Source organism: Python bivittatus, unplaced genomic scaffold (genome assembly GCF_059951505.1).
Source record: "Python bivittatus isolate LINGU-HERP-01145 unplaced genomic scaffold, Pbiv_v1 ctg000020_np1212, whole genome shotgun sequence".
Lineage (NCBI taxonomy): Eukaryota > Metazoa > Chordata > Lepidosauria > Squamata > Pythonidae > Python > Python bivittatus.
This window is the reverse complement of record NW_028277030.1, coordinates 81,740,224-81,767,690: the sequence shown is the minus strand read 5'-3', so window position 1 is coordinate 81,767,690 and position 27,467 is coordinate 81,740,224. Positions and strand designations below refer to the sequence as shown.

General features: G+C 39.5%; 1 protein-coding gene across 1 annotated transcript; it reads right to left on the bottom strand.

Annotated features, from left to right (window-relative positions):
- SLC22A3 (solute carrier family 22 member 3) lies at positions 1 to 27,467 on the bottom strand. Its single transcript, XM_007435089.4, has 11 exons — positions 26,779 to 27,467; positions 20,781 to 20,884; positions 18,304 to 18,458; positions 16,338 to 16,506; positions 13,213 to 13,330; positions 7,063 to 7,160; positions 6,730 to 6,944; positions 4,993 to 5,101; positions 3,244 to 3,356; positions 1,228 to 1,327; positions 1 to 314 (listed from the first exon to the last, which is right to left on the bottom strand). The coding sequence occupies exons 1-11, from the start codon at positions 27,184 to 27,186 to the stop codon at positions 260 to 262; spliced, it is 1,644 nt and encodes a 547-aa protein (XP_007435151.1). The 5' UTR covers positions 27,187 to 27,467; the 3' UTR covers positions 1 to 259.

Sequence of the window (27,467 nt, the reverse complement as noted above, 5' to 3'; positions counted from 1 at the left end):
CATAGTAAAACAAAATATTTAATGGAAGTGATTACTCTTCTATGAGAGCCGCATATAATAGTTCCCTATCTGGAAACAATAGGTTCTGAAAATATGTTCGTATTTACCCCATAGAAAAATTCTATGCTTACTTTATAAAATGGATCTTTTAAGGCTTATGACATAATTGAATCCATCTTCTTTAACAGGAAGATGGTGTCCAATGGTCATGTAGTTGAGAACCAGGTAGCTCATGAGGCTTTGCAGTGTTAGCAAAAGATCAAACTTCTTTGCTGGAATTTTGCTGCTTCTTTTTTTCACAACAGACACTGAAACTGTAAAGATAAGAAATAAAAAATAGTATATAAGCAATTGACTTTATAGGATAGACTGATTTAGGCAGAAATGCTGCTTCCTTAAAGTAATATAATTTTTGAGACTGAATCTTACTTTGTAATGTGCACTGGCCTTTTTCTTAAATAGGAAACTCAAGAGGGCCAAATTTAGATTGGGTTCATGAATGAAGATAAAAGTGAATTTCCTTGTGTACCAGTGAGCAGATGAACATTGGTCCCCTCTGTCCTAAATTAGGGGATCCATGCAGTCAGACTAAGACCAAGTAGACACCATTGCAACTCCAACTCATCTAGCAACTTGGGCTATTCTTCCCACATCACACTAAATTAGAATGTGGTTTACTTTGGATTAGCATGTTGTATGAACTCAGCCATTCTGGCTTATATGAACCTAGCTATTATGGCTTAATCACTAAATCATGTAAAAACAAGCAATAGCTTAATGTGAGTACAAACTCATATATTTAGCCTAACCCTTTTCAAATAATTGTTGTGATAATAAAATGGAGGTGAGTGAAAATAAATGCTGCTTTCAGTTTCTTGGAAGAAGGTAGAATATAAATGTCATAACTGACTTAAATCAGTGCTAAGACAATTTTACTGATACTGCAGTTTGGGTGGGGGGAGCAGAAGATTAATCCCCTCTGCTCTTGTGCTGCTTGCAGTCCAAACTGCCCCCTGCAATGTCTGTTTCTTTAAAAAAAAAAAAACCATGGATGTTTAGGTGTATGAATGTGCGCGCACATACACACACATGCACACTCATATGTATTTAATGCATAGTTTGTGCTAAGTCTCTCAAAAATTGCTGAACTAAAGTCCAGATTTAATCATCTGAAGGCTTAATTTGCCAGAGGACATGTAAGAATATCTAAGGATGCTTAGTCAGTACCTTGACATTTTCTCCACATCTTCCACTGTCTCTGGTAAGGGCTGCCCCTTGGTCTCAGGTAAAAGTAACACCAGAATCCCACAGAGAAGAGAAAGTATGCCTATGAAAAAGTGAAGTGAGAAATACATTGGGCATTAGACATTTGTCCTGGAAAAAACAAGATTTAATGCTATGTTTGTGCTGAAAAAAAAGAATGCTACAATTTAAATAGTTTGGATGTAAGAAGCAAGAAAAGATTGAAATGAGCTGATTAAAGAGTTCATCCAGTCCCATGAAATACTGCACTGAGGCAGCAGCTTATAGTATTTAATATATGGGTTCCAAGTTGAGGCGTAATTTATCCAGCTGCAACAGAATTAGGATTTGGGCCAGATGTCTTGACACTGCATTGTTCTGGCAGACATGGAGTATGAGAGGTGGATCTGAGTTGGAGTCCGGTCATGGCCCTATAGATGGTAGTCCTCAAATCGGTTTTTCCCAAACTGGGGCTCCTCAGGTGTGATGGATTACAAAACCCATACTGGTTAGGGTCATATTTCTTGGGAAGGATACTTGGGAAGATTCTGTAGAGTCCCATTCCATAAGCTGAGCTCAACTCCTGGTGACTACATAGGCACAACTATGCCATTTTCTTGACAACAATGTGGAAGTGATTTGTTGCTTTCCTAGGAAGAATGCTATAATTTAAGTTTTTCTGGCTCATTGGGACTTCAGAACCAGTTCTTGCACCCAGAAAGGGTGGGTCTTCCCAAATGACTTAGGTGCAGAATAATATATTGGTCTGGATTAAGGATCAATTGATAACATTATTTTTTGAAGGAATAATATAATAATCAGTTTTGATTTGACTAATTGTAAAATGGTGATCTCAGAGTTAAATTCAATTAAAAATAAATTCTAGTCCTTAACACAGTTTACTCTCGTCTTTGACTGAGACTACATAAAAATGAACATAGGGAGATCAGCAGTATGGAGGTCTCTTTTGTGATGTACCTTTACATCACAGTACCTTTACAGAAAACCAAATTCCTGGACAAAAAGAATTGTAGATTAATGATCATCCTGACTACCAAGCCCCACTTTTTATGCAAACATGCATCTAAACTGTTTATTATAATGTGGCTTTGGAAAGGAGTCATTTCCACGGGAAAGTACTAACAGAAGAAATTTAATCCTATCCCCCTCTGCCATTTCTGTAACTTCCCCTCTTCCAAACCAGTTGCCTCTATGCAGAATTCTAGATGTGTTTACACGTTTGTAAACATATTTTACAATGAATGCAGTTTTTGAGGAGGGTACAGTGCAAATGGTAAATATCCTTCCCCAACCCCAACTCTACTTTGCTGAAAATTCCCTTTCTCAAAGTTGGTTTTCACCACCACCAGTCAGTATGTGCATTTGCCCGTCATATTACCATATTTTTCCGTCAATAAGACGCCCCCATGTACAAGACAACCCCCACGTTTCCAACCCAAAATTAAGAAATCAATATTTTAAAGATAGTGCAGAACACATTTTCATTTAGTAATTAGTTAACATTTACCTGATACACTCGGTGGGAGGAGGTCCAAACCGTCTCTCTGCAGCTCTATTTCCATGCTCTTTTGCAAAACTGATTACATTCAAGCACGAGTGAAACTGCCGATAGCTTGTCTCTGCAATCAGCCTTCCTCCAATTGGTTTCTTCAGCATCAGCTGACATCAGTTACATAAGGCTCGGGATTGGAGGAAGTCTGTTTGGGAGACAAGCTATTTCACTCGTGATTGGAGGCTAGCAATAGGAGGAAGCCTGTCTGCAGAGACAAAGTATGGGCAGTTTTGCAACTGCGTGGTTCTCTCCTCAGCTGACTTCCTTGAATAAGACGCCCTTCAATTTTTAGCGTAAGGATTTTAGAAAAAAGTATCATCTTATAGTCGGAAAAATACGGTATATGTTTTCTAGTTCTGAAATAGCATCAGTCTTGGGCTTTCTTCCAAACTGGCAAAAGAAAAGCAAATGTTGAAATGATTTCTTACAATAGATAATCAGAGGAAGCTCTGACCAGAAGGCTGCTAATCGATAAAGCAGAAATGGGGCTACCGTGCCCCCTATATCACACATTCCTGAACATAGTGAAACACCAAAGTTTCTGTAAGGAAAAGAAAAGAAAAGAAAAGAAAACATCTTACTTATGATGTATGAGTTTTAGGTGAGCATATTTACTCCCTTTCACCATATACAGGGCATTTCCCTAGTATCCATCAGCCATGTGAACCCTTGCTTGCTACCTGTTTATCTCAGACTCAGCTGTGGTATATCTAGAACAGTAGGAAAGATTCCCTTTCTATTTGCAAAACAGAAATTCTGGTGAGCTTATTGGTGGACCAGTATCCCATTGATGAGAACTTCGCCTTATCCTGTCTCCTGGCTCCAGGATCCCAAGGTAACCATTAATCTCTCCCTCTTTCAGAGCTTCAGCTTCTTCTTAGTGTCTGCTTGTAGGCAGTCTTTAGAATATATCTTCCCTCTGTCTACTCCATAGTGGCATGCAAGCATGGGTGGAGGTATTGGGAAAGGCGCCTAATTGTAAAAATGCTGACATGCTACCATCTGATAGCTCGCAAGAGGCTTTTCAGTGCAAAAGAAGGAAGGTGGTTTTTCATTCAGGACATGTTTCTTCAAAGCAACCACTTGAAATATTTTGCAAACAACCATTTGACTACATAGAGAAGACTGAAAACATGGAGGGGAGGGAGAATTATCTGTGTTTGTGTGCCACCCAGAGTTATGTTGCATAAGATAGGCAGCTATATAAAATCAGATAGATAGATAGATAGATAGATAGATAGATAGATAGATAGATAGATAGATAGATAGATATAGAATAAACTGCTTGCATCTCCCCATTTACATCTCACAGCATACTGTATGTTTGGTTGGTTGAAAAAGGGAGGGAGGGAGGGAAGGCAGGCAGGCAGGCAGGCAGGCAGGCTCTTACAAGGGGAAGTGCAAAGCTATCAAGTCATCATTTCCCTTGCTGCTAGAGCAGTTGAAGCCCAGAAGGCCGGATGTGGATAAGGGAAGACCGCCTACAAATGGGGAAACAGACCACTGAGAAGTTCTTGAAGGCTGTGGTATTTTCAAGAAAAGACCAATTTTGCCACCAATTTTAATACATACCATTACAAATAGTGGATCACAAACACTTAGAGTTTTCACACACAAACCTTTGTAGGGAAGTGTCCTGGCACTCAGAGCTGGAGGGATCAGATACTGTCCAGTTAAATTTCATTAAATGTCTTAACCTGTAAGAATTAGAACTTTATACTTGTGTCCATCAGTTAACCAATATTGGATTGGCCTTTTACACTGATTGGTGAAACATAATAACACTAAAGTAGGAAATGTTTTTCCCACTTCTGGGGATAGAAGGTTAAGAAATGAAATAAGCCTACCCCTTAAGAAAAAATGGTTTTGATTTAGGGGATGTTCTAAATAGATTCAAATAGGGTATTGGGGGTTGCATATACAGTAGCCTATGACCTGTGAATTATCTTCTTCTCTAGAGTCCCAACCTTTTATACATTTATTGGCAACTACAGTACATCATACTGAATACAACAGGATTTACTTCTCAATCTGTGTGTAGATATCAGATTGCACTGCAGCTCTATGAGCCACTTCCTTGCTCATAGACTATTTCTTACTTTTAAAACGCCTTCACATGCAAAGCTGATCCTTTCTGTGATCTTGTGAAAATTGTTCAAAATGCAGATTCCACTTACCTGAAAACTGTAGGATACAGTTCACTATTCACAAGATATACAAGTTCAAAAGTGATGGTGATCCCCAATCTTGCCAAGATGGCTACCATTGTACTTAACCATGGTATATCTGTTGAGATATATGCAGAAAGGAAATGTTACAGGAATTCACTTAACTCTGGGACCCGGACATCAAGATCCTACTCCTTAATCAATTTTATTAACATTATTTTTAAAATGCATAAACTCTCAGGTTCCCCAAAAGGCACCTGATGTGTTTTGCTATTTTTTTTTCCCCCTTGACTTCTGGTCTTCATTTGCAGAGGGCCTGTTCCAGATTGCATTAGGGACATATCCAAATCACTGGGCTTGTAGTTGCTACTGTTGCTTTTACTGTGGCAGATGGCAGCACTGAGCCTCCTGTGGTTGATGATCTTGCTGTTGGCTTGATTTGAGAACTAAAGAAAAAAAAAATACCGCAAAGAGACAGTAGCAAACCGCTTCCTTAATACTGCCAAGAAAATGGCATGAAAGCAATTACCAGGAGTTAAACTTGACTCAAGCACATTGCCCGGCAACTGTTGCTTTTGGATTTAACAAACAGGTATCTGGAAGTATTTGAAACTTCCTTGTCATTGCAGACAAACATGGAGATGGGCTATGCTACACTAGGCATCTTGGTATTTGCTCTCTATTCCCTCAGGCTGTACTCAGAAATGATAGTGGATCTCTCTTGGACGAGATATTCCTGGGGTACCTTTACCTGGCTCCATTTAGCTCTGCAAGTTCATTATCTCATTCATTACCCCAATGATCCTTTTTCTCTCTGTAGTTTGGGACAGGTCTAGTACAGGCTATAGATATCTTTGATCATGTTGATGATAAATCATCTAAGTGTTCTCAAGAGTCTGAATTGGGAACTCAGATTATTAATGACAGGCAAATCATATCTTTCTGTGCTTACACAGCGTCCATGCTTGGATCATCAATGCCAATCAGTTAATAAAAGCTGACTCAAGATAAAACTGTAAACCAACAGTCTTGGGAAACAAGCTCTGTGGCCTTCATTGATATCTCATTCTTTTATGTTCCAGTACTTCATGATACTATATAGTCACTTAAGCATATACTCTCATTGCATATACAACAAATAAGAATGTCAAGGCCTGCAATCAGGCACTGTTGGAAATGGTGTCATTTCCACTTGTTCACTCCCCGATACCTCTAAGGTGTTTTGAAGTTAGCCTGCATCCGTCTTCCATCTGCTCACCTCAGCAAACAGCCCCCATCCAAACTCCAATCACAAAGTGCAGAATGGAAGTTTGGTGCCACAGGGTTCCTGAGGCAAAGAGGGGACGCCGGCCAAGTCGGTCAATGGTCGCTAAGATTAAGAAGGCTGAAGGCAATTCTATCACTCCACAAGCTGGAAGAAAATCAACTGGGCTGCTCAAGGAGGAGGACCTCACAGGAATCCCCCAACAGGGCATCGAGGCTAGATTGGCATCCACGCTGTCTGTGGAAGAGTCCTGTGTGTAACTGTTGAATGCTGAAACCTCTCCTATTATTTTCCATCATTTTCAAAAAAGCAGTGCAGTTCTTTTGAAAGAGTAACACACCATCTTATTTCACCAAACTGAAATATTTGGAGATATTTAAACCTGTTTTTAAAAAACACTTTTGTGTTTAAATTGAGTGCTTTGAGAGACAGGGTGAGATAGCAAAGGGAAAAGAAGAAGAAAACTGAAGCCATCCAGTTACCTTTTGGTAAAAATGCTGTGATTAAGCACGCAACCCCTGCCACGAGGGTTCCTGAGGCAAAGAGGGGACGCCGGCCAAGTCGGTCAATGGTCGCTAAGATTAAGAAGGCTGAAGGCAATTCTATCACTGCAGAGATGAAGAAGTCCAAATACAGGTTCCCTTCTATGAGTCCCAGACGCAACACAAGCCCTTGGTAAACTACTGCGCTGGTGAACCTTGAAAAGCAAGACAAAACAAGAAACAGTGGGGCTTCCAAATTTCTGAACAGCTGGGCGTGCCCGGGAAATACCGAACAAGACAGGCATAGCAGCAGTGCGGCTGGGAGACACTTACCAGGCATACATGAGAATCAAAGTGAATTTTCTCATCTGCGGAGTCCTAACGAGATCCAACAGAGAGGGGTTGCTCACTTCTTCATCAGAGACGGTGATCTAAGGAAGAAAGGCAGAGTTCATATTCCCAGTAACTGGAAATGGGTCCCGGTAAAAGTGCTGTAGTTTTGAAATGTGCTAATATTAATTTTAAAAGCAGAAAGGCAAGCTGGCGAGTGGAGCGAACAAAGAGTTGTTAATAAACCACCGCATTTCACCTTAATATTTTTTCTTTTTTTCCTTGCTATGGTATTTGTGTCTTCCCTAAACTACATGGCTACATCCCTGTGAACAGAGTACAGTTGGATCTATCCACAAAAATGTTCAACCCATCCATTGCAAAGTATTCTGTTGCTAACAGCTAATAATTAGCAGATAGGAATGAACCTTACTTAATACTTGCAGACAACGTTTGCAGAATAGACTGCAAACAAACTCTCCAAACACATTTTAGCTTAGCGTGTTGTCCAAATTCAGCCTTTGTGGTCACTTCATGGTCTGGTGAATCACACAAACCCAGAAAATTGGGGTAATTAAGATCAGGAAGGTAAAGTTAAGGATACCTTGCAAACATAGCCATATACTTGAGATACATAGTACTTGAGAATATTCAAAGAACTTCATATATAAAAGCTCCATAATCTTTGAATGAGTCTGTAAAATAAAACAAGGTCAACATTCGTATATTGTATGACAGAGTGGGTAACATTTTTGGTAACTGGGGGAAGCAATACACTTTCTTTGTGCAGGATGACAGCCATAGTAGACAGGACAATGATGTGTTGGAGGGATTTTTTTGGTTTGCTATTTTTCTTAGTTTGAATTCTATTTATTTCTAAATAATATTAACTCCATTTTGAGGGGTATATCTCCGTTTTTATGCATTTTGCACCCCAAAATGACAGGCCAGATCTAGCAGTTATAGTTGGAGGGAGGGAGAAACAAGGGGGCAGAAATGGAGTTTCAGGGCTGCATAAATCTTTGGGGTCTCAGATTGCCCAATGTACCAAAACTGATGAACTGAGAATGTGAGGTCATATCCTGGGTTTTTATCATTTTTTCTCCAAGTTAATTGTTTTATTGCATTATAAAATGTGAGTTATACATTATAGAATACAGATAATAGCTAAGTACAGTGGTGTTTATATAATTAACAACAACAATTAAGTAATTGTTAACACTGTGATGACTTAGATAAATTAAACCTTTGAAGATGAGAAAAAAGTTTGTATCAATGTTAAATATGATTTCTAAAATGTAATGAACATACGGTTGCTTAAACTGTACAAATGCTAAGTATGACTGATAAACGGTTGCAAAATGCATTGAATTGTTTTATAATATGAGAAAGGTTTTGATCTTTGATCTTAATACTTAATACTAAAGTCTCCACTGTATTCTTATTAATTTTTAAAAAGAATACAAAGGAAAAAAGAAAAAATGAACTGCTTGGAAAAAGTAGATAGGTATTTAATTTCTAACTCCCCCTTTTTATACGCCAACTGATGTACAGTGCTTATAAACATTTAGACCCCCTTAAAAGCTATACTCTAAAAGTTTGTATTTGCCTTGCTGTGCAATGTATCGTGTATAGGGAAGCCATTCCTGCTTGAACTGGTTAAACTGGGTTTTTATCTTGATCACTTACGTATGAATTAGTTAGCTGCTAGATTACCTGCAAGGAAGCACAATTTGTGGGAAAGCACAGACAGAAAGTTTAATGTTCTTTGCCTGTGCTGAGTAGAATTACAGGAGTCATAATGCAATACATTGCAGAAGATTGTTCCATAGTGCTGGCTAAGAAGGCCTCTTCAGTAGGTGTTTCCCATCCAGTCCGTCCGTCCATCCTTCTTTCCTTCCTTCCTTATTTATTTATTTATTTATTTATTTATTTATTTATTTAGCTTATATACCACCCATTCCCACAGGCTCTAGGTGGCTAACAATGTAACCATATAAAATACCTCAGGACATCCTAAATACATATCAGCATGTTTAAAAAAAATGAGAAAAATAAACACCAACAAATATAATAACCATATCTTCCAACCTAAGAGCACACTCCTTCTGTGGTAGATGGAACACATAAGTCTTCCTGAATCCTAGGAAGGAGTTCCAAAGAGAATGCCCACCTCTGAGGTCCCAGAAAATGACAGTCCCAAGAGGATGGGAACTCCCTATTTCACCTGGCTGGATGGGCAGATGAATAGATGAGAAGATGATCCCTCAGATAATCATGCTTAGAGTCATATAGGGCCCTAAAGGTGAGATTCCAGGAATCACCCATGCACTCAAGTATACTGAGATGCATGAGTTCTTGTAACTAGAAATTCTAAAGATTAAATCTGCAGATTCAGGATCAGTGGCATGAGGAGAGCTTCTGAGCAAATGAGATGGAACCATGCAGTGGTGATAGCTCAGGCATAAAAGCCTTCCTGGCTGTGGAAAGAGAGGACAGACAGGAGAAAAGGGGAAGGAGGGTCCCACAGTTGCTTCTTCCCCACAGGAGGAGAAGAAAGTATCTGGCAGCAAGTGCCAGGGAATCTGCTCAGGGCTTCATTTCCACCAAAGGGTCAGGCCCCTCATCCAGCTGTAACAGTGACAATGGTGACTCTCTCACCCCCAGGTGCCTGAAGCTTGCACACACAAGCCACACTCAGGAGTCAGGGCCATTCTCACATTCGCATGTTCTCTTCTGCAGGTCAACAGGCAGCATAAGCATCTGCAGTGGAGGTGTGGTGGGGCAAAGGCTGAAATGAATTTCACCATGTTCCTCATCATTACAGATGCCTTTGCCAGACAGTGGTGGGAGAAATATCCACCAATCATAACAGCAAGAATGGGGCAAGCCTGGCTGCAGGTCCATCACATCTAGGCAACTTGCTATGCTGCTTCTTCTACATCCCATTCCGTCGTAACTCAAGTTGAACATTTTTAAAATACCAGATCAGAGTCACAAAGAAGTTGTACAGCACTTTTCCTTAGAAATTCTTTCATCTTTCTTTCTCTTCTTTATATAGACAACGAATATCAACTTCCAGATTCCTCCATGCTCATTTTGAGATACCATGGAGGGAGGTTAGTCCCATCATCCCACTGTGTCACTATTTCTGCCTGGCACTAAGCTAGTAGGTAGCATAGAGCTGAAGCACTTACTGTCTTACCTATTGAACAGCCTAGCACTATTGGACAATTCTGATAGACCACCAGCACAGCGCAATCCAGCCAGCTCTTTAGAGAGACAACTGCAGATTGATGGTACAGGAGGCTTACCAGGGACCAGAGGAGAAGGGACACATCTGCATCAGCCTGAAGTGACCCATAACACCAGTCTGATTCCACTCACTATTTTCCCTCTGACATAATGGGTGGTTAAAAAAACCTCAATTATATATTTTACTATTGGTGCTTGATGCTATTAATGTAAAGGGAAAACAATACTGATGCAGCCCAATGACTTATGGCTATCTCATTCATGGACAGGGGACAAGCTGAAAACAGAGTCATGGGGGCATGGCAGAAAATAGATATTATCAGGGCATGTTGGTACTCCTTTATCCAACGAGGGGAAAGGTTGGCATCTCCCTTACTGCTCTGTTCTTCCAAGGCCTTACATAGGAGAATTTCTCTCTAAATTATGCTTCTTGACAATACGTATTCAAATCACGTTCTCCAAACGGGAAAGCACAAACTTATTTCTGCCTACCAATGACATGGTGTTAAATAACACAATGTTTCTCTGTTGTTATACTGTAACAAGCTTAGCACTAGGAGTTTGCTATGCCTAGCTGTTAAGAGGTGATTTTCACCCCCCCAACCTCAATGTTCCTTTGAAATTCAAGCTACATAAGCTAGGGAGAAACTCCACTGAGAGTACAGAATGTGAAATGCATTTGATATTCCCATCGTAGTATATCCGGGAGCATCGTGCTCTTTGCTGGGCACAGAACCAAGAATGACTGGAGCTGTGTATCCAAGAGGACTTTGGAAAAGAGCCAAAGTGTGCTTCAGATGTGGTAGATATGACTGAAAACTAACCAGTTGCAGCTGTCAGTAAATTAGGATTGTGGCTTAGAACACTAACTCGAAACATTAGACTAAGATTTTTTTAAATGACGCAGGGAAAGTAATACAATCTTGGAAGCCAAGGTTAAAGTTCTAAAAATATTGTGGTTGAACAAATTGAATTTAATATAAACTGATTGATGCCCCCCCCCAAAGCCACACTGACCTCATACAAATATATTTATTTATACATAGTGCATTCATAAGATATATGTCAAAGGAGACTCTTTCATGCACCGCTGCTCAACTGTTATGAAAAGTTGGAAATTCTCTTTATAGTGATTTATGAAGTTTTACTATATTCTTCTCTGAAATGTGGGATGGACCATACTGAATCTTAATTTTGCTCCTTTAACAATCTGCAGAACCCCCCAATTTTCCATTCCATTCCTCAATTAACAATTAAAAATAGTTCAGTTACTAACAACATTTTCAAAGCATCTGCAAAGAATTAAGTGCACTGTACAAGATAAACTAATATATAATCAAGCAAGATTCAGGCTCACAAACCTTCTCCTTTGAAATCTTATATACAGGCAACAACTAGGAATGGGAAAAATCCAGAATTAACTTTGATGGTGGCTTGCCTAAGCTATACATCTATCCTTCTATAATTTAGAGGATTTGTTTTTCAAAAGACGAGTGATGCCTCGACAACGTCTCTGATTTTCATAAATGTTGTCCACCAAGAATTGTTGAGGGGGGTTATTGGTGGGGGGATAATAGCAAATATTTCCTTCACAATCTGTCAAGACTCCTTTGTGGTCTAAAATCTGTTCGGATTTATCCCAAAGTCATTGAATTTTGTCTAAAACAACAGTTTCCTTAAAAAGTAACAACAGAATTTTAAATCCCCGCACCTACTTCTCTAAAAATGGGCAGTTCCTTTTCCTTAGAAAGGGATTCCCTCTGCCTATGTTCTGCTGAAAAGTTTAACAAATCCATCAAGGTCTGGCCAATAGCATGCACTTTAGTAAAAACAGTAGTAGTAGTTGGAAAGACTCCAATCAGTTTAATCTTTCATCTTGCAATGGACTGAATGAAAATTGACTTCTTGAAGTTGTTTTTTTGCACCCAGAAGCAAGCAGGATTACCAGGACTGAGACTGGATGTATGTGGGTGTGTGGAGGGGGTTGGGGGAGAATGAAACCCTCTCTACTCATAGCCCTGCTGCTCAAGGCTTTCCACGGCTCCTATTTGCACTGTTTTTTTCAGGTAGTATTTTACCAATGTTCTTATGGAGTTGTATGCAATGATGCAACAGTCCCCCAAAACAATCTTGATAGATGAAATGCACCATTGTGTGAGCTTTTACTTATGCAACTGAACTTCCAACTTTCCTTTCCATCTTTCCATATAAGCACTGGAAGGTCCCCAAAACTCTAGAGTAGATTTTGGGGTATAATAGGCAGCAGAGGAGAAAAGGCCATCTCACTGAGAAAAGCCATTCCATATGAAGGAGAGAGAACTACTGAGTGTAATCCTATTGTTTATTTTACAATTGTAGAATGTTTAAGCTGTGTGTAGGAAGCACACATGGACATCACCAAAAGACTAACGAGAAATTTCTGTGGGGCTATATTAATGAACATGTGCTCTGTAGTGCTTGTTAGTAACAAGGGATGGTGGGGGGAACCTTACATGAACAGAAGAATCAAAACACTGCTACAAGCAACATGCGCTACTTGACAAAGAAAATATTCTGTAAAAATAACTCCTTAAAGTATAGTGGTAAAAAAATTAGCCATTATTGCAATTGTAGCACTTGCCCTCTGGGGTGATGTTGCCCCCCTCCCTGAGATTTGATTGGCCCCCACTCTGGCCATATTTAGGTGGGTCCTTCAGATCAGGCTCTTTTCCCAGACCTTGGGCTAGAGCGGGTGGGGGACCCTTTGTGGTTTGTTTGATGTGTAAGATGGTGGATTGTTTCCTCCAGACACTCTTTTTTTTTTTTTTTTTTTGCATGGATGGCTTTATTTTAAATTTGGTGTATTGTACACCACCCAGAATTGTAATAAAATCACATTTTAAAAATTACAGTCCGTACCTCTGAAAAATGTACTGGAAGGCTTCGTCCATTCTCCTTGGCAAAAGATTGCATAATCTGCAGAGCCTTCTCGCCTTTTTTGCGAGTGATCAGCCATCGTGGAGATTCAGGGACCAGCCTGCCAAGACAGAGAGACTAATGAGGAAGAGTCGGGCGCTGACAGCAGGTAAGATTTATTGCCTGCAAGAATGTCAGAACTTAATCAGCATCCTAATGAGTTCTTGGGCCTTTCAGTTCTTTCCTGGCACTCTGAGTTTCTTTCTCCCTCCTGAAAACTTCTTTTGCTGGTGAAAATGGGTCTTACAAATCTGGCTACTTCTCCCAGCTCCCCTGCTTTTTGGAATATCCTTCCTGATGAAGAGTCCTTTGGAATTTAAAAGCTCTCATACTCTTTTGTGTTAGTTTGGTTGATCCTAGAAAGATGATTATTATACTGTGGGTTTTTACTTTTTTCATCCTGAGATAACAACATAGCTACCATTGTTTTTTATGAGCTAATTAAATGATATTGCATATGGTGAAGGAGATAAGAGGCCCAATGTATTTGAACTATGTGAAACTAATGAATTGAACCATTCCAACAGTAGGCTAGAAGTTCATATTGATTATAAGAGTGACTCATACATGTAATTTGATGCCTCCGAAATTCTATCTAAATTCTGGAGGGCATCAAAGCCTTTCCTTTCTTCCCATTCCTACTTATCAGGCAAAGATAAGATACATTGATTTCATTTCCTCCATCTTACAGTTTTTCATCTGACTGACAAGCTAATATCCATTTAAATTAGCATTCTTTGAGTATGATTTTAGAATAAGTTATCTATTCATGTAATTGTAATGCTATCCAGCTCTCATACTCATCAGCTTGATGACCATAATTTCATGGAATACTTTGTCAAGTGTTTTTGCCTGAATCAATACATTATATTTATACCATTCTCACTATTAAGGAAGTTACTCATTACAAAAAAGCTGAAGTAAGGTTAGTCTGACAAGACTTGTTCTTCACAAATCCCATGTTGATTTCTACTCTAATATCAATAAATTCAGCATTACATTGTTGCTTTCCCACAGTCTTCCTCTTAGTTCCACTTCTTTAGCTAAATCTTCTCTGTTGGTGAGTATAGTGCCAAGGACATTTTCTTATGTCTTCCTTTATCCTGTGAAGAAACAGGTGTCAGCAAAACAAGCCAGGGATTTCTTGGAAGTACCAAGTTTGGCAGAGCTTATTTTTCAAAAATGTCAAGATAATTATAGTCTTCCATCGCTACTACTTCTTGCTTCTACAAAATATTTGCCATTTGCTTTTGGAATATATCACCTGCATCTCCTTCTTGGCTGAGAGGAGACAGCAGACATCACAAACAATCTGAAGTTCTCTATAGTATCACCAAGTTCATCCACTTGGATTTCTAAGCAGGTATTGCAATGTTTCTTCACTTTGTATTGCTTCTGCTCCTTTTGAACCATCCTTCAACCATCCATGCTGGCTGGGGAATTCTGGGGGTTGAAGTCCACATATCTTAAAGTTGTTAAGGTTGAGAAACCCCGCTATAAGCATTGGAGCCATCCCATTAGGTCTCTGTAATATTTATTACATCATTATCATTATTGTCTTCCTGCACTAAAATTTCAATTTCTTCTTCTTTATTTACTGTATTCTGAGCATTAATATACAGTTAATAGAACTCAGAAACTTTTTGAACCAGTGTTCATTATGATTTCTCATTGACTGGTTTAATAGGTCCCATTGTAGCAATATCCCCACTTCCTTCCACAGTGCACAGGTCTTTTTCTTAAGTTTTTTACTTCAGGATTTTGTCTCCAAAATTCTCCAGCTTGTACTTACCATGTTTTGGCTGAACACATTTTGGCCAGTTCTTGTGAAGCTTATTTTATGCCAATTGCACGTGCTCTTTCAGTATAATTTGTGCCCACATAGATTAGCAGAAAGAGATCCTTTTCAGTGGACTTGATAAGTCTTAGAAGTTGTTTTGACACACATCATACCTCGCCAGCCAACAAATCTATTCAGTACATGCTGGTTTTGGTAGTACTGAGTCATTAATGATCATAACTCCTTGTCTTTTTGCAGGGTGCAGCTACATCTTCTCTGCCCTTCAGAGATCCACTGTCTTACCATGCCTCTTTTTCTTTCACTGAAGACTCAGAGTCCATTTCTTCTACAATGACCTCAGAGTTGTTTCTGAGGCCCAAGAATATATATTCTACATCTCTTGCTCTTATTTGTGAGTCTTGTCCACTGAACTTGCTCCTTGATTCTCTTCTTTACAGAGAGTTTCTTCCTTTGCCACCTCCCACTGTAGTGCCTTTTGCTGTAAAGTGCTATCAAATGCCAGTCTGCAGCATATTTCTTAACTGCTGATTCCTTTCCTGTTGGTAGTTGATCTTAAAAGACAGAAGATATTCACCACTTTAGTGTCTTCATTGTCAGTTCTAAGCCTGGTTGCTGTACCTGTTGTCATGAGTTTGGTCTTCTTTATATTTAAATATACTCCAATTTTTTCACTGTGTAAAGTATTAGGAGCTGTTTTAAGTCTAATAACTGAATGCCTTAATTATCTTATTATTAACAATAATTGCAATAATATTAATAGAATATAGTAATGGCATCATAAAGTTGATGGTTTATGGCTATTCATTAATAATGGTAAGCATTCATATTGTGTCCTTTATAGCTTTCATACCAATATAGGTTAATAATCTACTCCAAGTCCAAACTATAGCCCAGTGTTATTGTTGCTCCCATAATGTAGATGTCAGAAGAGCTAAGTTCAGCTTTAGTTAATGACTGAGAATCAGGCAGAGAAATTCTCTTAATCGCTGCACGAGAATGATTCTCAGCTTATTACGATCACTAATTTTAGCTTTCCTCCATCTGGTGCCATTAATATGTGTTGGACTTCAACTCCCATAATGTTCATAACCCTTTGGATGTGCTTCTTTGGGGATACATTGGGAGTCCAACATCTAGAAAAGGCTTTAAGTTGGGAAAGGCTCTTTTACAGGAAGGAGCTGTAATTTGCATTAAATAGGACTCATGATAAATATATCAGAAGATAGGTTTTGGGCAGGGAAAAAAGAGAAAGTAATGGGAGAGTTACCAGTAATATAGTAGGAAAAGAAAGTTGGGGAGCGTGGTAGCTAGCTGAATCCCCTGCCATGTGGGAATCACATAAGCAATTCCAGGAAGAATCACAACTCCGAGTGTGAAGAATATCTGTATTACAATTCCAACGACTCTTCGGTGATCTGAACCAACCAGCTCTGTTACTGAATTGACAAAAAGACAAACGTAAGACTTTGAAAGAAAACAAGAGATCTGTTATAAAAATCACAGGTCAAATAATGGCATGTCACTAGAGTGTCTTACGTGCAGGGAGATTTTGCTTCTGTAAATACTTGTCTTATATTTACCTTTTTCATAATGACCGGTCTTGTGCCAAAGTGGACAGAAAAGAATTTGTGTACTTTATTTAAGTCTCCCTCAGCCTTAAAATCACTTTGCTATTTTGAGATGGGGGAGTGGAAGGGAGGCCATTTGCAAATATTGTTACAAATATTTGGTGCTCTGAGCATTACCATATGTGGCTTCAGATCTGGATGGGAATCAAATTGAACTCATGCTGTTCATTTGCATACAACCTCTTCCTTGTAGTAGGAGGAAGTCTGGACCTGGCATGATGGGAAATGCCTGGTGAAGCTGCCAACCAATGATCTGGTTGACTGTGATTTATGGAGGTTTACTTTGCTTCCCACATAGATCTGAAGCAATATCCAGTAATGCTCTATGATCTGATTCACACATACCAATCAACTGTTTGCTTGCATGCTCCTTTCTTCCACTCATTCTGTTGCACATCATAACATAATATAATGTAACATAATGTAATGTATATAATGCATAAGCAACAATTCACTATTAACAACTTCACCAAGAAGGTGTGCTTTAATCTCTGTGTGCAAAGCCAAACATCCATTCAAAATTATGGGTAATCATAATTACACCACTGTTTCTTAGGTCAGACAAAATGGGAAACTAGTTTAACAAACTCTGGACATCTTGTATTATGATATGCAAGAAAAAGGAGAAAGCTAGAGGTGGGAATAGAGAGCTAGTTTGGTGTAGTGGTTAAGGCACCAGGTTAGAAACCAGGAGACCGGGAGTTCTACTCCCACCTCAGGCACAAAACCAGCTGGGTGACCTTGGGCCAGTCACTCCCTCTCAACCCTAGGAAGGAGGCAATGGCAAACCACTTTCAAAAACCTTCCCATGAAAATTGCAGAGATTTATCCAGGCAGTCGCCAGGAGTCAACACCAGCTCAAAAGTACACACACACACACACACACCCCAGATGGGAATGCTGAAGCATAATTTATGACACCAAAATTGTTACATCTGAATCAGGTCTCTAACTCATGCAGTGATAGAGGAGCCTGTATTCATTCTTAAATGCATTTGTAATGCAGGTGCTTAGCACAAACTGGAATCAGGAAATACTTTGGAATATATGATTATATATGCAGATCATATTAGGTTCAGATTTCAATTCCCCAAGCTGAATGCAAACCAGGAATTTTGATTGACAGCCTATGAGAGGTTCAATAAATGAATTGTTTTTGCAATTCCAAGGGAAATTAAGAGAAAGAGAAAATCAATTTAGCTTCTAGCAAGATGAAATACATAATCATATGCTAAAATGGGAATATCATAAGTGGTCTAAGTCTTGAGATGAAACCAGACATGACATTAAATGACACTGCAGGTAACACATACTTGTTAAAAATGCAAACAGTATTTACTAGCAGGATGGTCATTCTCCATCCCTACAGTTCAGGAAGAAGAACTGCCTGTTTATTTCCCCGATTAAAAGGGAATTCCTGGTCCTGATTAAAGGCTTCTTTGAAGCTTCCAGCAGAAAAATAGGAAATCCTCTTTCAACAGAATGATCCCATAGAAAATTCTACAATAAAACCCAATTCAACAAAGCTCCTTCAATAAAGCTATTCGGCTTCTATATGTTCCCCCAGCTACATTGGGAAAGAAATGAAAACACACCATGCCTTACCCAGTACAAAGCTTGTCATCCAGGTTCCCTTTCCAAAGATTCCTTGTAGAAAGCGAAATATTGAAAATACAACAATGTTTTGTGCAAAAGCCACTATAAGGCCACATAGTCCTGCCCCAAAGCAAGAAAAGAGATAAATGGTGATTCTGCCAAATCTGTCAAGGGAAGCAAAATAAATGAATAAATAAAGAAGTGGAGCCAAGAGGAGGAAAAGATGTTTTGAAAAACTCTAGTGAAACTTCTCTTCTTCCCTCAGATTATAGGCACTTTATATAATTTAATATATATAATATAATTTTGCCCAACCTGGTGCCTTCCAGACACATTCAATTACAAGCTCCATTATCTTTAATCAGCGTAGTTCATTACAACTTCCATTATTAGTTTATTTAGTTTAATAAAACTTTTTGGGAATATCTTCTGCGTAAACATGCATAAGATTGTTACTACTATACAGCTAGATCTTCTAAATACTTTAACATATGAATAATTCTTAGTTGAATACTAAGGTATCTCAGACTATTTCAACTCCTTCTAAATATTAACAGCCTGGGAATGTGCATGTCTGTGGAAGAGATCAGATGTTTACCACTGCTTGTACTAATGGAGATAAGTGCCTTAAAATTTGTACTCTTTTAAAGTACAAGAAGCTGAAGATTAAGGATGTGAAAATTACACCCATTCTTCTACCGACAGATACTTGGTGGCTGATTGTAATTAGGGATGTCTATTCATCCTATAAGGAGACCAGGTCGTTGGAGGTTTTTTCCTTTAGGGTTTTAGTCAGATCCTCAGAAATGCTCTCTATATCCAGCACTATTTAGTTTGTTGCTGGTTTGTGCCATAAGGGTCCAAAATTATAACTTGAGCCATCTGAAAATGATGAAAACACTGTCAGGAGTGGTAGAATGACTAGAAGCACTGCCAGACACTGGTAGAATGACTTTTCCTGCCACATACTGTAACAGTCCATGAATTTCAGATTCCCTATGGAAACCTAGTATTGGATGTACAGGTTTTGTTGGGAAGAAAGCTCAGTGAAGAGATTATATATGGGACAATGGTTTCCCATTGGGAAATCTAGGGGGAAAACACTTTTTTGTCACCTCTTGGTACCCCACAGTTGGTGTTAGGCTCTTAGATCAAGGAAGGCTGTAGAACAAGAGAGGCTGGAGGGGAGTCAAAGTGGTCCAAGCTTGAGGTTTATGTAGCAGCATAAACTTGCTTAATTCTGCTCATCTGTATTTAAATACCTGTAGCTGTCAAGATGAGAGCTAGAAAATGCATACAATATCCTGTATTGGCCTCCAGATTGAGGAAGTTTCTATCCATCACTAGGACAGTGTTCTGATACTTTGGTTTCTTAGCAAATGACAATGGACACAAACCACAGTTTCCCATATTTGAACAATACAGAAAAGTATGTTTTGTAACAAAGGATGAATGCAGGCTTGCAATGTACTTCCCTCAAATTTGAGCTTGAGGAAGAGGGAGAGGAGCATGCAAGTCCAAAACCAACTATAGTAAGATTTTTAAACCATCTTTTTGGTTTGTGACTCTTTTAGCATTCATCTTCCTGCCCCCTTAAAAAAAATTCTACAGCTAGCTTCCTCTGATGGCACCTGGTGCTTCTGAAATCATTCAGGCGAAGCTGGATGCTGTTGCAGCAAATTGGTATTTTGAGAAAGGAAAGGAAGTTAACAGCTGCAGCAATATCTTAGTAGAAGCCAAGCCAACTGGGGATACTCATACAGTATGCAGATAGGTAGAAGTGTGTACATATGAACTCCAGCCACAGATAAAGGAAGAAGTAGAGGAATCTAAAGACATACCTTGTTTTATTGCACTTTGCTTTATTGCGCTTCGCAGATATTGCTTTTTTTTTTTTACAAGTTGAATGTTTGTGGCCACCCTGCATCGAGCAAGTCTATCAGATGATGATTAGCATTTTTAGCAATAATTTTTTAAATTAAGGTATGTACATAGTTTTTTTATACCTAATGCTATTGCACACTTAATAGGCTACAGTATAGTGTTAACATAACTTTTATATGCACTGGGAAACCAAAAAATTAGTGTGACTCGCTTCATTGTGACATTCATTTTATCGCGGTGGTCTGGAACTGAACCCACAATGTCTCCGAGGTATGCCTGTACTTCTGTTTACTCATTGCATGGCATTGTGTATAGACATGAGGAATTTTTTTTCTACTCAAGGGCTTCTCAGCACAGCTCAAGACTGACGTCAAATGAGAGGTGGGATGAGTATCGCCTTACTCATCTGAGGACTTCTTTTCTCAGAAGGATTCAATCATTAACTTCCTTCTTCTCCTTGAATCCATAAATATAGGATAATCATGTGCATAATATCAGTACATAATGTATGTCTCCCGCCACCTACATATTGTATGGCATAGCCTTGTTTTGCCACGGAAGATAATGCAGTCCATAGATAAGTGTTCAAAAGATAATGTTACCTGTCTGCAGCGTATCCCAGAACAAACCCTCCTACTAGAAAGCCCATATTGAGAACAGACTGAGTCATGTCTACTATCCACTTGTTCTCACAGACAAGGTCATACTGCAGAAGGAAGCATAAAAATACAGTAAGTTTCAGTAGAAGAACAATGGATTTTAGGTCTTCCCTTTCCCACTCCCTTCTTTCTTAGAGACACACAATTTGTCATCCAGTCACCATGTTGGACCCATGTGCTTAAACACAAGCATTGTTTTGTTGGTTTTATAAAGTGATGTTCCAGTATATGAGAGAGGGAACAGGGTAAATTAAAAAGGTAATTAAAAATGCATTAGAATAATATCCCAGTGATAATACCCAGTTCAAATTAACATCTATAAAATGATCTGTTCCCTCCCTGGTCTCTTAAAGCCATTCCAGAGTCATTGAAGGTTGTGCATGGGCTGGGACCTGAGTCAGGGGCTGCACACATTCATGCTTGTCACATGTGTGTGCATGCATATAGATTTCCACACACACAAAGCCTCTACATGGTATTTGGGATTAAATAACCACTTACTATATTAAAATTAAGGCAATGATGTTGTTAGGTCAATGTAAGGTGACAGCGTACAAACCTTTGAGCTCTGAGGACACTTAGGGAAGACAGAAAAAGAATATGGATGGAGAAGTTGCTGGTTAAGCCATGGCTGGCTTTTGGGCTCCTGTATAGCAAGGGATGGCAACCTAGTTAAGTCAGGTTCTGTACTTTGTTTCTGCTTTTTAAAGAATCCACAGGGTTTGTGAGGTGCAGCTTTCCTGTGGTGAGGTCACAGAAGGAAAGATTTGACAATGTTCTACCTTTTTAAAAGAGGGCCCTGCACAGTCTTTGCATGCTTATTTTGGTTCCTCCCACTGTACAAAATCACAGAGCTCAAAATCAACATGTTTGGTATCAGTAATGGGCAGCACAGTCTGGGGGTGCTGTTAGGGCTGAAAAAGTGGGGCTGGAAGACCACCTGTAAGCTCTAAGTTGTCTACCTTTAGGATACAGAGTGATAGGGAAGCTGCATTAAGGAAGACAGATGGTGTGGTTGACAAGCCAGCAATACTTGTTGCAATAATTCCTCTTTTCTCACAAATGTTTCTTGCCTCTCATTTGGAAAAATGGGAAAACAACGGATATATTCCAGGAGGCTGGATCTGAGCCCAGGACTTGATACTGTTCCCTTCGCAATGTCCTGGGAGGGTTATGTCCTGACAGAATCCTCAGAATTTTTGTACTGTTTGTTTTATGACCAAAATTATAAGATCATCTAGCGGCCTGACTTTCTAATGAATGTTTATAGAGTAGGGTAGGGGATTATGTTGATGGGCCATTATGAATGTGATAAACTATTCATAATAGTATTTTGATAGCAGGAGAAGATGAATCACTTCTTTGTCCAGCACATCTATCTGCTGTGCTGGCGTTTACTACCTGTTGTTGTGACTATGCTCTGTGTCTTATATTTTAATGTAATATGTATGTAGCGAGTATTTCTAAAATAAACTTGCCAACAAAGAGAGCAGACAGCTTTGGTTATTTACAGTATCACCAAAATGGCCTGGCAATGTCAGATTTACCTCCTGGTTCGATCTCCTCCTTAAGCTATGATTTATGCAGGCTTTTCCTCTCTGCCCCCCTCCCCTTGACTATCAGTAGCTGTAAAACACTGAGAAAGAGAAAACAGTTGGGACAACGTAGAGTTACGCTGACAGTGTTTGCATCCTCCCAGCACAGGCTGGGTTCCATGAAGGATCACTTGAGAGGAGCTTTGATTGCGCATGCTGAAAGTATTCCCAAGTACAAAGAGGAAATCCTACTGGTGCATAATAACTGACCCATGGGCTTAACTACAGATGTTTATTTAGGTCAGGGTCAGAGCTGCTGCCACAAGCCAAATCTCTCAGCCCATATGCATCAAAGGCCAGAAGTTCAGTTCCTGACATTTTCCTGGAATTGCAGGGAAAGATGCCCAAGTGAAACTAACAGTGAAGACCATACAGAACTGAATAAATGAATGGTCTGGTTTGGGTTAAGGTGGTTGACCTTTCCAATGCTGATAGAATAGCTTTTCTTAGTTCACAGCCTCAGAATGATCTCAGTCAGTGTGTTACTGTGGTAGGCTGGCTTGAGATTGTGGCTAAAACATATCTGATTTAGGTTTGTTCTTAAGGTGCCACAAAACTTAGACCTGGAAGATGGGAACTACCAACACATCCAGAGGATGCCAAGGCAGGGGTGTGGGAAGGCTGCACTAGAAAGTAACTCCTTCTCACACTTCCACCTTTTTTAAAAAGAAATCTTTCTTTGCTGCCACAGTTCTGTATTAACAATTAACAAAATATTAGCAGAGAGGAGCACAGTAGGACTCGAGACCAGTTTCACTTGCCCATTTTCCTAACCTCACCCACAGCTGGAATGTTCCAATAAAACTGCTACTACTTTATTTATCTAAAGCAATTCATTGACATGAGATACAAGAAGAAAAAAATAATATCTACACAAAATAATATAAATGTACACAGGTACGTGCACACCTGACCTTCCCATATAAGAAAATTGGCTTTTATCAATAACCAGCCACAAATGTAATGTGATAGGGTTGGTACCGAATCACTTCTGTGCAGTGTATATTTGATCAGTTAAATTTATTTTTAAATAAAAGTTTTACCCAGAATCAATTTTAATTGTGTTTAATTATCTTAATATTCCATTAGTCTTGTTCTGTCCCAGTGTCTGGAGGCTGTGAGGGTCTGGGGAAGAAGAGGCTGTGGCTCAGCCCTGCCAAGAGTTAATGATTATGGGTCCCCTGGATCTGGGAACTACAGTGTTCCCACCTTTGTTTCTGGATGGGGTAGCAGTGCCCCATTCAGATTTAGTGCACAGTCTGGAGATTCTCCTGGACTCACTGCTCCTGCTTGAAGAGCAGGTGACAGCTGTGGCCAGGGCAGCATTGGCAGAACTGCTTCTTGTATACTAGTTGTGCTCATTCTTAGGCTGGGAGGCCCTGTTCATGGTCACTCATGCCTTTCTCCTCTCTTGACTGGACTACTGCAACACGCTCTACTATGGGGCTGCCCTTGAAGACCATCTGGAAGCTTCAATAGGTTCAGAATGCAGGACGTGGGTAGTTATAGGTGCATAACTACTTGAGGGACTGCCTTCTCCCAAGAACATCTGCTCACCCCCCACACTCCCATAGGGAGGGCATGCTCCAGGTTCCTTCTTTTAAACTTTGCCATCTTATGGGACCTAGGAAATATGCGTTTTTGGTGGCTGCCCCTGTACTCTGGAATGATCCCCTCCAATATATAACAGGCCCCACTCTGCTTGCCTTTAAAAAAGCTGTTAAGACCTGGCTTTTCCCCCAGGCTTTTTTCCACTGGCTTTTAGTCCAGATGAGTGAAGCTCCCTTTTGCTTGTTTAATTATTGTGTTTGATCACCATTTTATATTTTATATACTGGGTATTTTTTTTAATGTTGTGTAGTTATTATTTTGGTTTATTTATTTATTTATTTATTTTGCTGTACACCACCCAGAGTCACATGGTTTGAGTTTGACAGTCTATAAATCCATCAAATAAATAAATAAATAAATAAATAAATAAATAAATAAATCGTGTTGATGGATTTAAAGGATAAAAAGCACAAAGGGGATCTGATGTGTGTTTAAAATTCCTATTAAAAGAAATAAGGGGAAAAAAAGCTGTCATCTCCATTACCCAAAGAAGCCCAAATTGTACACAAAAAATGTGCATGTACTGAGCCCATTCCAGGCTTATCAATAATACAAAAATGCATCACTGTTATAGGAGTTCAGCTATCGATTCATTGCTCAAAGAATCCTAGGAATTATAGGGCTGATCCACACTTTCTGCTTGACTCAATGCAAGGATAGGCCACCCAACATTTGGGAGGGCAGGAAGGGATGACCTTGACCTCAGCCTACCCTTAGCCTGCCAGGAAGGAACCTCCATCCATGTTTTCTAGCTCCAGGTCAAAACTAATGTCTTTCTCTCTCTTGACTGGTGCCCTTTATTTCATCCTATACAAATGCATTCCAGTTGGTTGGCCTGGGCCTTGGAAGATGCACTCCTCCAGCCACTGCCTTCTGCCTTCAGTGGACACTTTGTGCTGAACTGCCAACCGTGAAAGACTAGACCTTTGTTCCTGTGTTTCCTTTTTAACAGTTTAAGTAGTGGAACCTGCTGGTTCTTTCTGTATTTTTTGTTTTTTGACTGGGTGAAACTGATGACAATTCTTCCAAGTTTCCCCTTCTAGTCCAAAGGACAGGAAGAACTGTAAAACTGTGGTCATTTTTTTCCCCACCAGTCCTCAGAAGGCAAGCCTACCAAGGGGAAAACCACTGAAAGTTGTTTCCCTGTCAACAGTGAAGCAGGGGCAGAGAAGCAGGGAAATCCGCCAATCAGGGCATTTAACCATGTTCAGATGGAACACCTGGCCATCACTGTGGCCAGAGTTGGAGGCAGTGGCTGAAATCTGAACAGGGATTTCTTAAGTCAGCTTCATTTTCATCTGGTTCACTCACAGGCCGCTGAAGGCTGTAGTGTGGGAAAGCCCACTGTATGGTAAAAAGCATAGATAGAAATCTGATAGAAATCCCTTTTCCCTGGATCCTTTCATCTCCCAGAAGTATAGTTCCCAAATTCCATGGGAAGAGAGAACATAGATTAAACCAATTCATGATGCAAGTCAATTCTGTCTTTGGAATTCAATTCAAACTGCAAATAGAATTAGTGGAATAATCTGTATACTTTATAGCTTCCTGCAATTTTCTTTCTAGTTACTATTTCTTTTGTGACTGCACTGGTTTTTGGTCTGGAATGGGGCTGATACGGTTTGTTTTGGTGGTTGTTTTTAAATCAATTCTTTTCATTATTTTATCGTTCATTATGTTTTTAGACATTTTGTGAAGTCTCTGCCTAAGGGGAAGATGCAGTTTATTATATATAGACTGCCATGCTTTCTTCTTGCCTCTTATGAAGAGCCTATGTCAGTGTTGTTCAAACTTGGCCACTTTAAGATGAGTGGACTTCAATTCCCAGAATTTCAGGATTTCTTCACTTTCAGACCATGCCCAACAACTGAGCTGTTGGTATAATATTGGTTTTGTCTAAACGGCCTAGATAGTTTGGAGTGATGATTTATGATATACACACTAATATTCATGCCCTGAAAATGTGTTTGCGAAGATACTATCTATTGCTTCCCCTTCCCCCCTACCTCCCATTTTTGCCAAGGTTTGCAGTTGAAACAAATGGCACTGAACTGCCCTGAAATTTGGCAAGAATTAATAAACCAAAAGAAAATGGCTTTAGACCAGCTAAGGCTAGCTGCCCATTTAGTCCAACCAGTATTTTCTCCTGTGAATGACAGCAGCTCTTCCAGGTCTCAAGGAAAGAGATCTCACCCACCATATTCTACAGACTCCTCCTGAAAGGGAGATGCTGGGAAGAGAGCTTGTACCTTTGACCTGCTCCACCAATGAGATACAATTCTTTTTTAATTTGTTATCAAATGAGAAATTACAGCTAGTTCCTCTGGAGGACCAAGCCAAAACTCTATAATTGAGACAGTATGGTCCTTCAGTGCAAATATGTTCAATTTTCAAGGCTGTTCCCATTCTCATATTCAAACCAATATCTATAATACCATCCCTCCATTCCTCTTTCTCTCTCTCTCTCTCTCTCTCTCCCCCCCCCCCCCCCAGATATATACTATTTTAAAGAGGCAATGAAACTTGAAAGGCTAATATTATCTATGACACTTTTACATTGTGTGGAAAATAGGAAATAAACACAGTTTAATCCAAATGTCATATATATTCTTATACTGTACAATATATACCTTCTATGTACATATCATTCATTGACCTGCATTATTAATAAATATTTGTGTACATTTCTTTATGCAAATAAGCATGTTTTGCTGGACAATGTTGCATTCACTTACCTCACTGGCAATACTTGAGTGAGGTTTTTTGAATAGCCAGCCATCCTGGCACGCAGTAAATGACACACCGGCAGAGTTGTTGGTGGTAAAATGAGCTAGTGGGTACGTACAGTTATGCCTGGTGTTATTCCACTTTATGTCATGCCTCTCACATTGCGAAGAATTCACCAGGCTTGCGGCTTGAATGGTAATGTTGTATTCCTCTTCAAACGTCCATTCACACTGCTGCTTCAGTTCAGATACACAAGGGATCCTGCACCAATATTGCTCGGGATCTCGTCCCAGGAAAACAATTCCAACAAATAAAAAGGAAAAGGTAATGCCAGTCTGGCAGAGGAGGAAGAAGACCTTCTTTTGAAACCTTCCAAATTCTCCAGCCTCTTTTAAAACCTCATCGAAAGACGGCATTGTATGCAGTAGTTGTCTCCCCCTTCAGCACTAAATTGGATGAATCCAAACTATAGCTGTGGTAACTTTCTTCCAGTTTTGTGACTATAAACGGTATTTCCTATAACTCATACATTCTCCTTCTCTCTCTCTCTCTCCCCCCATCTCTCATTCTGCCTTCCTCACAAATGTCACGAAGTAATATAAGCAAAGCTGGGACAGATCAAAGTTTCACTCCCTCCTCTTTTTCTTTCGTTCTGAAAGACTCACACACATCCACACATGTGCACACACAGTTATTA

Bases quoted from the DNA above. Each gene is read 5' to 3' on its own strand.
- SLC22A3 (XM_007435089.4), bottom strand. From the start codon at position 27,186: ATGCCGTCTTTCGATGAGGTTTTAAAAGAGGCTGGAGAATTTGGAAGG. The intron at 20,885-26,778 runs GTAAGTGAATGC...TTCCTTCTGCAG, and splicing joins ACTCAAGTATTGCCAGTGAG to TATGACCTTGTCTGTGAGAA. The intron at 16,507-18,303 runs GTAAGGCATGGT...TTGTCAATTCAG, and splicing joins GATGACAAGCTTTGTACTGG to TAACAGAGCTGGTTGGTTCA.